The 13,446-nt window shown below is 38.6% G+C and overlaps 3 protein-coding genes and 1 non-coding gene across 4 annotated transcripts; 1 reads left to right on the top strand and 3 right to left on the bottom strand.

The window, feature by feature from the left end:
* The first annotated feature begins 2,231 nt into the window (after positions 1 to 2,231).
* On the top strand, positions 2,232 to 6,119 carry LOC101311824 (squamosa promoter-binding-like protein 12-like). The gene is made up of 5 exons (XM_004310039.1): positions 2,232 to 2,315; positions 3,649 to 4,394; positions 4,523 to 4,662; positions 5,081 to 5,344; positions 5,493 to 6,119. The coding sequence occupies exons 2-5, from the start codon at positions 3,700 to 3,702 to the stop codon at positions 5,834 to 5,836; spliced, it is 1,443 nt and encodes a 480-aa protein (XP_004310087.1). The 5' UTR covers positions 2,232 to 2,315; positions 3,649 to 3,699; the 3' UTR covers positions 5,837 to 6,119.
* Positions 6,120 to 7,399: 1,280 nt separating this feature from the next.
* On the bottom strand, positions 7,400 to 10,520 carry LOC101311537 (ranBP2-type zinc finger protein At1g67325-like). The gene is made up of 10 exons (XM_004310038.1): positions 10,367 to 10,520; positions 10,186 to 10,231; positions 9,827 to 9,942; positions 9,424 to 9,697; positions 8,820 to 8,890; positions 8,639 to 8,690; positions 8,430 to 8,539; positions 8,208 to 8,232; positions 7,947 to 8,098; positions 7,400 to 7,694 (listed from the first exon to the last, which is right to left on the bottom strand). The coding sequence occupies exons 1-10, from the start codon at positions 10,373 to 10,375 to the stop codon at positions 7,692 to 7,694; spliced, it is 858 nt and encodes a 285-aa protein (XP_004310086.1). The 5' UTR covers positions 10,376 to 10,520; the 3' UTR covers positions 7,400 to 7,691.
* A 115-nt stretch (positions 10,521 to 10,635) lies between these two features.
* Positions 10,636 to 10,708, bottom strand: TRNAA-UGC. The gene has a single exon. It is a non-coding gene; the product is annotated as a tRNA-Ala (tRNA).
* A 391-nt stretch (positions 10,709 to 11,099) lies between these two features.
* LOC101311244 (uncharacterized GPI-anchored protein At1g27950-like) lies at positions 11,100 to 12,791 on the bottom strand. The gene is made up of 2 exons (XM_004310037.1): positions 12,404 to 12,791; positions 11,100 to 11,638 (listed from the first exon to the last, which is right to left on the bottom strand). The coding sequence occupies exons 1-2, from the start codon at positions 12,744 to 12,746 to the stop codon at positions 11,394 to 11,396; spliced, it is 588 nt and encodes a 195-aa protein (XP_004310085.1). The 5' UTR covers positions 12,747 to 12,791; the 3' UTR covers positions 11,100 to 11,393.
* Between the last annotated feature and the right edge of the window lie 655 nt (positions 12,792 to 13,446).

Genomic DNA, 13,446 nt, shown 5'->3' with positions numbered 1-13,446 from the left:
TGATCATTATGACGAAAGATGTCTATGCTAAAAAAATTCAACTGGATTCGACAACGTTAAAGGCTCGATCGAAACGGTCAACTCTAATCAGAAATAAGAAAACTGCATTTTGAAGCCCTAAACGGACTCGGATGACCAAAACGGCCCATATGTCATGGCAAAAGCCATGAGTTTGACTCGTAGGGCCGTTATGCTTCCGGAAAGGTATCACAATAGTCAATCGGACACCAAACGCCAAATCTGCAGCATAGTGAATAATAAGGGTAAATTGTATTGACCGCAACTATCGGCACCAAGACTTTACCGGAATACCGTGATTTTTCAACCGTAGACGTATTTCACCATTCTGGTCATATCTTATTTCACGACTTTTTTGCGTTTCAAGGTTCTACGTATAATTTTTTTTTTCCCAGATGAGTTGTTGTCCAGATCTGCAAATATAAGGCACTTTAACCGACGAAATTATATTTTTCGTCGGCTAAACTTTTAAAAATTTCGTCTGCTAAAGTTCACAGACTATAGCCGACGAAAAAAATTATTCAGACGACGAAATTTTAATTTCGTCAGCTAAAGTTGACCATAGCCGACGAAAATTTTAAATTAGCCGACGAATGGAAATTTCGTCGGCTAAAGTGGACTTTAGCGGACGAATTACTCTAGCCGACGAAAAAATAATTCGTCGGCCTGGTTTTTTTATTTTCGTCGGCTAAAACCTTTCTTCTGGTAGTGAATGGACGGAGTTAATTTTCGAACCGAACTATTACTTTTAAGAGATTATTTACTAATATTTACAGTTAATATGTCATTAATTGATACACTGATTCAGGAGTATATTGTAACTTATATGTGTGTGTACCTATGAAGAAATCTGTATTTCAGTTATATATAAACATACAAACTTTAAACTTACAGACTTTGTCCCACAAACATGTTATTATGTTATCACATCCCATGTTGATTCTGTGTATCACATAGATCATAATTTAGTCCCAACATCGACACCCTGTCCAATTATTTTTCTTAGTAGGATAATGTCAACTAGTCCAAGTTGTAGATACAAAGACACATTCCTGAGTTTACTTTCCTTAAACAAACCAAAATTCCCATGAATACGTACACTATTGTTTGCTCTCGTTTGTCTTTAAACTAACATATTCCTTCCATAAGATACCATAAACATAAGCATGGTGAAGTAAATTTCTTGAAAGACGATCATTAAGGTTGACCAAACTACGTTCTGTTTAATTTTATGAGCGCGGAAAGTACGTATTTTAGAATCTAGGATCTCATATGATTAAGAAACTCATTTGGCTTGAAGTCTATTCTCTAGTACAAGAACATGAGTGTAGAAGGTGATTGTTAAATATAATGGTAGATATATAATTTGAATCATGAATTTCGATCATTTAAATTAGAGCTGAATGCTGAAATTTGTATTCCTTACTTTATAATGTGGAATATACAATGGGAAGTACAAAGTTTATTTCATTTTAAATAGATCGATTACGAAGATTTAATTATGAAGTGAATATCAAGTTTGTGTATTAATTTATGAAGCTCCCAAAACAATCTCACACGGCTACACTACTTAAAAAGATATAAACTATTTACTATACAGTTTGATATATAGAATAGTTTTGAAGACAAATTTGATTGACGTGTTCTTATGTTGGTATCAAAACTTAATTAAGTCTTGTTAACTCGTGAGAGAATAATTTATTGTCATTTGTCGACTTATGCATTATTAATTCTACAGAATAGATAATTATTCAGTAGTTCCGAATCATCACCGGACTCAGACACCATTTGTCATTTTCTATGGCTACATTTACAGAAAGTGGGTAGAAGAAAAGGCTAGAATACAAACCTGCCCATCCTTGGCCAAGAGGGCCCAAACAGAAACAATCGAGACAACTACCCAATATAAGTGTGTGCGAGAGAGAGCTAGGCAGCAAGCATTGGCTTCTCTTTACGTCTCTTTGGTCAAGTCTGTCGTGTCTTTTGGTGTCTCTCAGTTGAAACTTTGATTGAAGGAACAACAGTAATGGCAATAAGCCCTGCCAATAATGCTTCCCTTTTCTTTTGAAAAACTTCTCTGCAAAATCATCCTGTAAGTTCACTCAGCTCATCAATCATTTTCTCATTTCTTTTTCTTCTGGTTCTTCTCTTTCTTCTATCTGTGGTATGGGTTCCTGTATTGCTACGGTTTCAGTGTAAAGGTTTTAGCTTTCTTTCTCCTGTTGTTCTTCACCTTCATCACTGGCTCAGGATTCTTTTCCTTATTGGATGGATGCTTTGGAAAACGATAAACATTGGTGGGTAGCTCTGGTTATGCTGATTTCTGATTTCTCTTTTCGTTTTCTGAAAAAGAAAATAGGGAGTGATTGTAGCAAATCCAAATTTCTATATTTAGTACGAAAGTTTTTTACTTTTGGTCAGACTCTATTTGGGAAAGTAAAGAATGCTTCTTCTTTGTTCTCCCCCAAATATTTCCTTTTCTTTTCATTTCGTACATTAGAGAATTATTGTCTTCTTTAAACTTGCTTAGATATCTAAAATAAAGCCAATCTAATAATCAGATTGCTAGTATTTGACAAAGTTTGTATTTTTTTCCTATTCCAAAAACCAAAAGCATGTGTTTCTGGGTATTCAGTAATCATTTGATTTATGGTGTTAGTATGCTAAGTTTTCTGGGTGCATAATGGTTTCTTCATGGAGTTGCTTTATATGATTATGTGGGATGGTTATGGATTCTTGGTGACTAAGGAAGAAGCTTTCGAGTTTATTAAAGGGTAGATGAGTTTCGGAGAGATTGAGGTTCACTAGTGTTGGGAGGTAAATCAAAGGCGGTGGTGGGTGGATCTTAGTGGCCGAGAGATTGCGAGGATATGGGAAATGATTGGAGATGAAAGTTTTTGAGAGGACAAGGTAATTGTGAGCAGTGAAAAAGAAACATTATTAGGAATTATTGACTTGAGTGAAAGAGACAGAACCAAATAGCTGTTTAAAGGTGGTGAGCTACAAATGGGTTGGTGAGTTACAAATAGCAATCAAGTTAGAGTCAGTATTCAAGTCTTTGCGGGGAAATGGGAAACACTTGCCATTCTTTACTGGAATTCAAGTGCTGGGGTTCAAATTTATAGTACTAGATCGAGAAGTGAATTTATGTGATCATGTTCCTTCTTTGGTCGAAGATAGGAGATGGGGAATTATTGAATCCATGGTTAAGATCTAGCAACTAATTATAGATCCTGCATGGCTGTAAAGTTATGGACTACAACAATTTATATCTGCAGAAATTTTGCGGTGGAAAACTGATGTTCTTAGCAATGAGATGCTTTGGTTAGCTATATAATTAATACACTGGTCTCCATCAGTAGAGAATTTCGTTTGTGTTGCCCAGATCTGAGAAGCCATGCTTCTATAAACTTGAAGAGGCACAATGATTCAATGTTGTTCCTTGTACTCGTATTCAGGATTTGCTTTGCTTTACAGTCTGGTCCTGTGAACAGTGTTGCACACACTGTAGGCATGTTCTTATTCTTTCACACTGTTTGCTGGCTAGTTAATTGATGTTTTTGTTTGTGCAGTCTTCTTTCTCTGTATATTCTTTTGTGTGTGTTCTTATGTGGTTGTAATACATTGCAGCTGGTGATCAGTTACCATTGCATTAGCTGCAGAAGGTTTTGTAGTCGGTTTATGAATTCCCCGATGGTGATGGAGTGGAATGAGAAGCCACTTTCACTATGGGACTGGGAGAATGTTTTCATGTTTGGAGCAAAAGTAACTGAAAATGCAAAAAAGCTTCAACCAACAGGCTGGAGTGTTGAAGGAGACCGAGAAATGAACTCTGAATATTTCTATCCGCCTGGGGTTGATGGGGGAAGTGGTGTTTCTGGCTCTGACTTAGGAGACGGTACATCAAAGAGTTCAAAATCAGGTTCTGTCAGTTCTTCAGTTGGGGAAAGTAAGAAATCCAACTTCAGCCTCGAGACTCTTGAAGGTTTCTCGAAGAATTTTGCCGATAAAAAGCAATCAGCAAGAGACATTGAAGCCATTGGATCTTCGCCAACTGAGATTTCGGCTGGCTCTAGTGAGCCATTGCTCAGCCTAAAGCTTGGTAAGCGGATGTACTTTGAAGATGTCTGTGCTGGAAATAATGTCAAGACCTCTGCTGTATCTGTTATTTCCACACCAATGGGGACAAAAGCAAAGAGATTTAAATCCATTGGTCAAAGTACAGTTGCTACATACTGCCAAGTTGAAGGATGCAATATTGATCTGTCATCAGCCAAAGATTACCATCGCAAACATAGGATTTGTGCAAATCACTCCAAATCTCCAAACGTCATTGTAAGTGGTGTAGAACGTCGGTTTTGCCAGCAGTGCAGCAGGTAACTTGTTCCGTTCTTATCAATGTGTTTGTTATCAAAATGTTTTCTTCTTCAACGTCTCAATCAAAATCATTCTTGGCTTCTAACATATAGATCTTGATATGTGTAAACCCTTTCTGTTGTCAAAGGTTCCATGGCCTTTCGGAGTTTGATGAAAAGAAGAGAAGCTGTCGCAGGCGTCTTTCAGATCACAATGCTAGGCGTCGCAAACCACAACTAGGAGCATTGGAAGATTCAGCAAGGCTTTCCTCATCACTGTACAGTGCAGGTTTCAAGCACATTCTTTTGTTTGTTCTTTACGCTGTTTCTGACTACAATACATCATAATACATCATGATATACTTCCCAAGCTAGGCTTTAGTTTCTTGACCAATAAAGAAATTGGCTGGACCTGTGCCTAATCAAATCTATAATCTGCATATATGCCTTAGCTTTGTTTGATTCAAAATGAGCCTCAAACTGCATGGAAAAATACCAAGGATTTTATAGCACATCTAGACTGTCAATAGCTAAGATTCATGTTTAGCAAGCCTGCTCTGAAATCATTTACTACTTTCTGGTGCTGAAGCTGCTATGCTTCATTGGTTATCCATCCTCATTTGACATGCTTCCAGATTCAATATGAGACGATCTTATTTGTATTACGTATTGCTATCCACTGAAGTGTGCTGGTTTTACCTATACAGATGGGAGGCAACACATGAGCCTAGTTTTGGACCAAGCCCCATTTGCTTACTCGAGGCATGCTAGAAATTTATCATGGGATGCCGCATGTAGTTTCAGGTTCACACAAACAAAAGATTATTTTCCAAATACTTTGAAAGGAGGAGGCACTTCCAAACAGCTACATTTGGCAGAAAATAGCACCCCAGGTTCTGTAACCATGCTTTATCAAGATTCTTGTAGGTTGTCACCATCTAATGGCACAACATCTCAGGTTCTAAATAGAGGTCTGTTATGCATCATGCTTCATGATTCAAATTTTATTTATGTTATTTGGTAATGCCAACTAGATAGATTACATAATCATAGTTTATAACTTTATATAGAGATATACAAATCTTTTGAATGGTCCTACAACTTTTGATCTATATGCAGGTGCCGAAGAATCTATGATCTCTTTCAACCTGGATGCACCGCAAAATCTTAATCGTGCTCTCTCTCTTCTGTCAACCAGCTCATGGGCTTCATCCGAGGCGAAACCTGTTTCACTTGATAACACGAATCACAGCTGTCATACCAATAACCCTCGGCCTGCAATGCAGGCAATGACCCAAGGGTTGCCATTGCCATCAGATTACTGGCAAAATGAACAGGCATCTCTCGTTACTACCCAAGTAAATGTCTGGCATTCACAGAGTAACGGCAGCAACCAATATCAAGATCTTCATATGTTCAAAGGGCCCTATGAGTTCAACTATAACACCAACCAATTCAATTAACTTTCGAGCCAAAGCCTGTTCCGAGTCACCTTAGAATCTCACCTTTTCCATGGTTAGTTCCTATTGCAGAATTTATTGACCTGTATGAGTTAGCTTTGCAGTGCATAATCAAGTCACTGACAAGTATATCACCCATAGTGTAATTATTTCCATGAACTCAAAACTGCCTTCGTTACTGTCTCGTTCTATAGACATATATAAGTAGTACTCGGATTCAGATTATGGTCGCAAATTCATGACCAGATACTACTGTTAGATCATACAATAATATGACATTTGCGAACTCTGTTATATTTCCCTGTAACCGTCTTGCACCCTTGCTTATGTAGAATGTTCTTGAGAAAATCCAACGTCAACCTCTTACTAAGAATGCTCAAACTTTTTTTTTTTTTCAAGATCAATTGATATTACTCCCCCATTTTATATCCCTACAATATTGTGGTAGCAGATCAAACCCATATACGGCAGTTGATTACCAACTGGTCCGTTCGCATTGAACACAAAGCAATTGCTTACTTTGTACTTGGATTCATATTATTTGCAATTTCCAGAATTCCATCCATGCTATTACTTCGGAGAAGATGAGCTTTTGCACCCAACGTCTAGCTCCATATACCTCATGCAGGGCAGACCACATCAAATCATCATATTTGTGCTACTGGGTGGGTTGTAAAGAAAGCAGTAAACCTAAGACGATCTACACCTAAGTGCTGAACAATATCATGACACTAGAAATGCGACCTATAGTTCCACTCAAAAAGTACCTGAAATAAGTTTCCAAATCAAAAAATAGCTAACCACTACATCTTGATTTTTTTAAGGTTGAATAACAATATTAAAATTTTATTTGAAAGTAATCACACCCAACTGACCCAAGTTTGGCCTTGCCCGGTAATTGCAAATAACGGGCCATCTGGATTTTCTGTTTATCAGAATATACCAAAATACTAGATAAACTCATAAACTAACACGGGCAGAAACCAAAGAGACAAAAATAGCACACACACACCCACACACACAAAGGGCAACTACCGCAGAAATGATCCGACTAAACATTATAGAAGATGGTGAATTTCTATAATCTCACATGAATTTCATCCAAGCCAAATTTCTACTTCCATAAACCAATTACTCATTCGGTAACTATAAACAACATAGAGAAGTGATGCACAATATGACCCCCTCAGTAGCCTGACAAGCTAGGCATGCATTTTAAGGTCACTTCACTCGCATGATTTCCTCCTGTTGACTTCATTTTACTTTATAGCCATAGGAACACAAGACCTATGATGACTAAGATTTTTAACCACCATCCCATTGCCAAAATCCTGACACAGTGAAATTGCCACAAGAACAAGACCACGGATCACATGGTTTGGTAGAATATACTACATGTGACTGACTAGAAACCTTACTGCCCCAATTATATCAAAATGAGACCTACTCAGGGATCCATACCAGAAGCATCTGACAATATCGACTTCAAACACATTTAAGACAATTTGAGAGCAATTTAAAACCAGACAGGATCAGACTACAGAAACCTTTTGCCCAGCTAGTAACAAACTCACTAGAATAGATGAGTTGATTCAAAGTAAAGGTCTAACCAATAGAAACCAGAACCAACATGTAAAATCGTTGCCAGATAATACTGGCTGACACAAGATGTACGATCCACAAAGACCACAAATACCATAGCAGTTAATACAACAACTTGACACAAATCATGATAAGGTAGAGTAACTCGATAACCGCTGCAACATGAGGACGACAAGACTGACTTTCAGACACCCAATATTGAGCAATGCTGGATGACAACTCTGGACCTTCTCAACCCTCAAATATGTCCTAGTACTCACTGGAACAGTAGACAATTACAAATTAACCCATGCACTAGACAAATACATATTTAAATTAAAAAGCTATAATAAGAATCAATCTACAGTATTGGAAAATATAACAGAAGGAACATTTGAAATGGATCAATCAATAAAAATAGATTGAAAAATAGAATGTAAATCAAAATTGTGATATGTACAAAAACCGCCAAAGACAATAACAAATTTAAGAAACCCATAGAGATACAGAGCAAATTTCTAATACTACAAACCTGATCACTTTCATCCGGAGTAGGTGACGAGGATTTCTTTGACTCGGTTGGTTTGTCCTCTCCACAATTCTGTCTGTTACACTTGGTTCGGAATGGATAGTTTATGTTGTTACATTTCTCACACTTCCAGCTACCTTCCGGCATCTTTTGCTCTGCAAAAGAAGATATTTGAAGTTACAGCAAGAGGACAACAAAGTAACAAGAATAAAGAGGGTAACAAAATATGTAATTAGGTGACAATAAGGCACAAAATGAACTTACTTGCACTTTTGTCATTCTTTGCAGCCTGCAGTTACAAGCAAGTATCATCACATGTCAGCAAAATATAGAATTTAAAAAGATGATCCACAAAAATATCAAGCAAAATATTTAGGCAAAAATAGATTTCAACATTCAGAATCCCAATAGCTGATCAAGGTGAAATATATGTCAAGTTCGTTAAGAGATTGACCAGATAACTCTACAGTACATAGAGAGAGAGACCTGAGATCCAGGCTTTGGCGTATTGCACTTCCTCATGTTACAGACAATTCTAAATGAAAAGTTGATGTTTCCACATTTTGGACACGTCCAATCATTATCGCGTGTGGCATCTAAATGTGCAATAAAAAGAATATAAAGAAGAAATCAATGATCATATCAATATAAATGTTTCCATGATGACCAATCATTCATAAGCCAAAATGACAAACCTGCACTTTTCTTTTGAGATTTGTCATCGGGATAGAATCCTGGCCTTGGGCCCTGCAAAAGTAGATCAACAAAAAGAGCTTAAGATCTATTTGGACTTAGAATGTATATCTAAAGATATCTATATACATATAAACAAATCAAGCATGTAGGAACCAGTCCACAATAGAGTTATGTACATACCATAGGACCAGGACCCAGGGGGAGTCCCAGGCCGTACCGATCCATCATAGGAGGAATACTATATAATCCACCTGCAAGAGTAAGGAAGAGAACATGATTACGACACTAAAGTGAAGAAAAAAAAATTATATATATAAAAAAAAAAAACCAAACAAACAAACAACAACAACAATGAGAATAGTCAGAACCACGAGTGAAACAATCCTCTGCTTTCAATTATACACTTATTTTTCCGTGGGGCTGGGAGGGGGTGGGAGACAGAATTATAATAGGTTGCAAAAGATATTGGCATACCAACAGTGCATAAGATAGATAAAACAAAACAAACAAGTTTATGACAAAAGAACAAATTACAACTTTAGCTAAGCAGGAAAAAAATTACAATTAAGCATTGAAACATCCCGAGTTCCAATAGGTTTAAAAAAGTTATTTGCATAACAAGTGTAATGATAGATAGAGCAACACAAGAAAGATTACAATGAAAAGAAATTATAAATTAGCTAAACAGGTAATGAATAAAACTCAATGAATTGAAAGATCCAGAACTGCACCAAGGAAGAATAAACATACACAATCAGGGGTTTAAAAAGTAAACGGAAAATACCATTTCCTATGAGGGATCCACTAGAATAAGGCGTAGGTGCCGGCAAATGCAGAGGTCTGTAAGGGCTGCCTGTCGATAGGCGATTGCCGTAGTTGTAATGATATGCTGATCCCCCAGAGAACGGAACTTCATAGGGAGGAATGGACGATCCATTAAACAGAGAAGAACCGTATGGAGGCACACTAAGATACATTGAGGAGGGCGCAGCAGAACCCACATAAGGAGGAGCTGAAGTGTAAGGTTGTGGGGCTTGGAAAGGCTTCGCAGCCGATTTCTGAAAAAACGCAAGACTTGATCTTAACATCCCACATACAATATAAACATCGCAAAGTGAAATTGCAACTCAACTCAAATGCATTCCAACATAATGAGCAAAGTAAACTTGCACAGGTCAGTGTAATACCGAGTTATGATCAGCCGGCCTCGGCTGAGTGCAATTTCGCATATTGCAAGTTGTTCTAAACGAGAAATTCACATTCCCACACGCAGGGCAGGTCCAATCATCCTCCCTTCTACTCCCTACAAACACCACTTGCTCTAATCAGCTCCTAACATCACAACCCACCAACATATACATCGAAAACATTCGAAATCGCAATACAAGCACAGTGCACCAGTACATATACGTGTACTCGAATACGATCAATAGTATAATTTATCAGCTCATAAACTAAACAGGCTGGTAACACACGCATTATAGCTGAGGATAATACTAACCGCATCAAATGGAATTAATTAATTAATTAATAAAAATTAGCATACCATCGGTTCTAGCGCGCTTGGCCGCTGATGAATTTCTGTTGTCAACCTGAAAATCGAAGAAGGGAAGAGTTATTGACGGTTGCCGGAACCCTAATTGCGGCGTCGGCGACGTCAATTGGGGGAAAGCGAGAGATGGGGGAATTTAGCGGTGAAATTGAAGGGAGAGGGAAAATCGGATTACCTGAGACATGTCGACGGCGGCGGGGAAGAGTATGCGGCGGAGAAATTGGCTGGGATTGGGAAGCGGCCAGAGAATTGGGATTTTTAGACCTAATCGGAGAAATAGCAGCGGCGAGAGAATGCGAGGGTTTTATGTAGAGAAGACGGTTGAGTTTGTTCGAGTTGGGGGCTGATGCGCACCGTTTTGTTGTGGTTTTGGGATATTGGGTCCCCGCCTGGATGGACGGTCCAGATTAAATGGATTTCTTTGGGCAAAAAAAATAAAATAAATGGAGATGCAGGGGATCGAACCCTGTGCCTCTCGCATGCAAAGCGAGCGCTCTACCATTTGAGCTACATCCCCAGTGCTTCTTCGTTAAGATTTTATACTAAATAGCTAGTTCAATTGGTTTGAGACTTTTGAGTTTATGGAAGCGCAATAAGTCACAGTCATGTCAAATGTTAAATCCATGCTAATTTTACTTAATCTAATACGTTGACCTTTTTTGAGAATCAATCTAATAAGTTGACCTGGCTCGTTCGTACGTATGATTTAAATGCTTAGCGTTAAGTTTAATTTTTTTTTTTATAAGCATGCTTAGTAGTAACTATTAATTTGTAAATTGCTGCGATCGAATCAGAACGATATAAGAAGCTAGTTTGTTTTTTTGTTTGTTTGTTTTTTTTTTTTTTTGCGATGTTCAAATTGTAGGCTGTGAATTTGATCATCAAAAGGAGGGATCCCTCAAAAAGATGGCAAAAATTGATCTTCAACAAATAAACACTGAACACTTTCAACAACAATGAAGAGTACTATTCTTCACTGATCAATTAAAATTCGAACAGGCCTGGAAATTAAGTGGTAAATCCGCGGGAACACAAACCGAAACCGAGTCATGGGAACAATACAAACTAAGCAAAAGACAATCAAACTTAGTCTAGGAGATCGCCCAAAAACAACCAAGAACTCTTAAATTCAGAATACTACTTTACTAGTACTCCTCAAGGCCAACTTCTTCACATTACTGAGCTAAACACAAAGCACGTAGTTAATTACTTAGAGGCGCACAAATCCGGCCACCCGCCGGTGGGAAGGCAAGGAAGACGATGCACACAGCCACCGCCACCACCAGACCGGCATAACCAGGTCCAAGGTTAGTCACTCCATTACTGTTTCCGGTGGCCGTTTCAGGAGCAGATTGTCCAGAAGTTGCGGGTGTTGCTGACGTAGCTGTAGTAGTAGCATTTGTGAAGATAGCAGCATCTGGGGAGTTGGGGGCCAGCCCTAGTAGCGCTGTTTTCACCATTCAAAAATCAAAGCACAATTAGTGAATAACTCAATTAGGTAGCTAGCAAAGGTTGGTCAACTAAGTTGCAACATGCATGTATCAAAATCATCGAAACTTAATGGTAAATGCTCTATCTATTGGTTGGGAGTTCGGAGTTGGTTGGGGACTTGGGATTTTAGCCCTATGCCATTTACTCCATACCTAGTAAATTGACCATCATGACACCCACTTAGAATGGGACATGAGTAATATACATATGAGTCGCTAAACCCTACATGCAAATATGGCCCGGTTTTGTTATTGTGGGAAATGGTCTTTTTAGGAAGCTAACAAACCAACTATTCCAACAATAGTTTACCCCATTTCCAGTTCTTTTTTGTCCAGGAAAAAAAAACTAATGAATTGTGGGTGCATTTAGCTAGGAAAGTTAAAGGAAACCAAACCCTATTTGACAGTGAACTCAAACTAATGATCAATTTTAATACATTTTTATAGTTAGTTAGTTTATTTTTAACTAACTAAAAATATCATTTTTTACAAAAGAATACGAGTAACTAATTATTCATGTAAACAAACTATCAAGGATATAGGACTTCTCTAAGGACAACAAGACATGCATGCAGTTCTCGTTTTTACTTTCTTTTCCCCTAGTTTTTACATGCACCTACTTTTATCTTCAACAAGTTGTTTCAACAAGTCGACTATGCGTTTCATCTCCAAACCCTTTTAAGCTAACCGGAGATTCATAATAGAGAGCTGATAATACTCACCGGGACAGTTGCTGGCGCTGGCGTTCTTCAAGCTGCATGCAGAAGGGAGCTGAAGCAACTTAGCCACCTGAATCCCCATCTTCTTGATCTCCTCGGATCCACTGTTGGCTTGCTGAATCACATAGCACAAGCACTCCGGCTCGGTCTCCTTTAGCCCCTTCACCGACTCACAGCACTCCTTGGTCGGCGTCGCCGCTTTCCCCGTCGCGTAGGTCAGACACACCGCCACCTTCTGGAACTGGTCGTTGCACTTCTGCGCCACCGTCTCCGCCGCACCGGAAGAGCCCCACACTAGCATTGCCACCACGGCCATACCCATCAACATCTTCTTCTCCATAGTCATGGTGATCGATCTTAACTTGGGAAATGGAGTTTTTATCAAAGCTTTGGTTTGATTGTGTGAAAGGTTAAAAGGTTGTATAAATAAGAAGGGAGGTGGAGTGTGGGCAATTAATAGAGCCGTTGAGTGGTAAAAGAGTGTGCAGAGCTGTGAATCTGGGCCGTTGGAGTCAACGTCGGTATGGAATTCGACGGTGGATTTGGCGTGAGGTTTCGTTGTCCATAGACGCCGCTGCTTTTTCTGAGACGAAGGTTTTAAATGGAGGCCCATCCGGGTAGTTGGGCCGGAATTAATGAAGTTAGCTGTTAGCTAGTAGCGTACAGGTGTCATGATTCTAGCCACGTGGTGCATATGTCATGTTTGAATGTTTGGAAATTGATTTCATCGTTGTAATTTTATCATTTTCGTGATTTCATCTCATTGGGAGTCGTTAATTAGAAAATGTAACGTGACGTGACTAAGTAGTGGTATACTGTATGCATCGTTTTGGTATACTACCGGGCACATAGTATAATACGGCTCTATTAGTATGTGACATTATCCTTTTTTCTAAATTAACAAGACACTACATAGAAGAACCCCTAAGGCGTCATACGTACATTAACAGAATCCAGCTGAAACACGAGAGCCTATTCAGCGCACCCGGGTGTGCGGCGCACCCGTCATCTCCATCGTTTAATTTTTTTTTTTTTTTTTTGTTTTT

The sequence above is a fragment of the Fragaria vesca genome, unplaced genomic scaffold, assembly GCF_000184155.1.
Source record: "Fragaria vesca subsp. vesca unplaced genomic scaffold, FraVesHawaii_1.0 scf0513160_u, whole genome shotgun sequence".
Classification (NCBI taxonomy): Eukaryota; Viridiplantae; Streptophyta; class Magnoliopsida; order Rosales; family Rosaceae; genus Fragaria; species Fragaria vesca.
The sequence above is the reverse complement of the archived record's forward strand: the minus strand, read 5'-3'. Positions and strand labels throughout refer to the sequence as shown.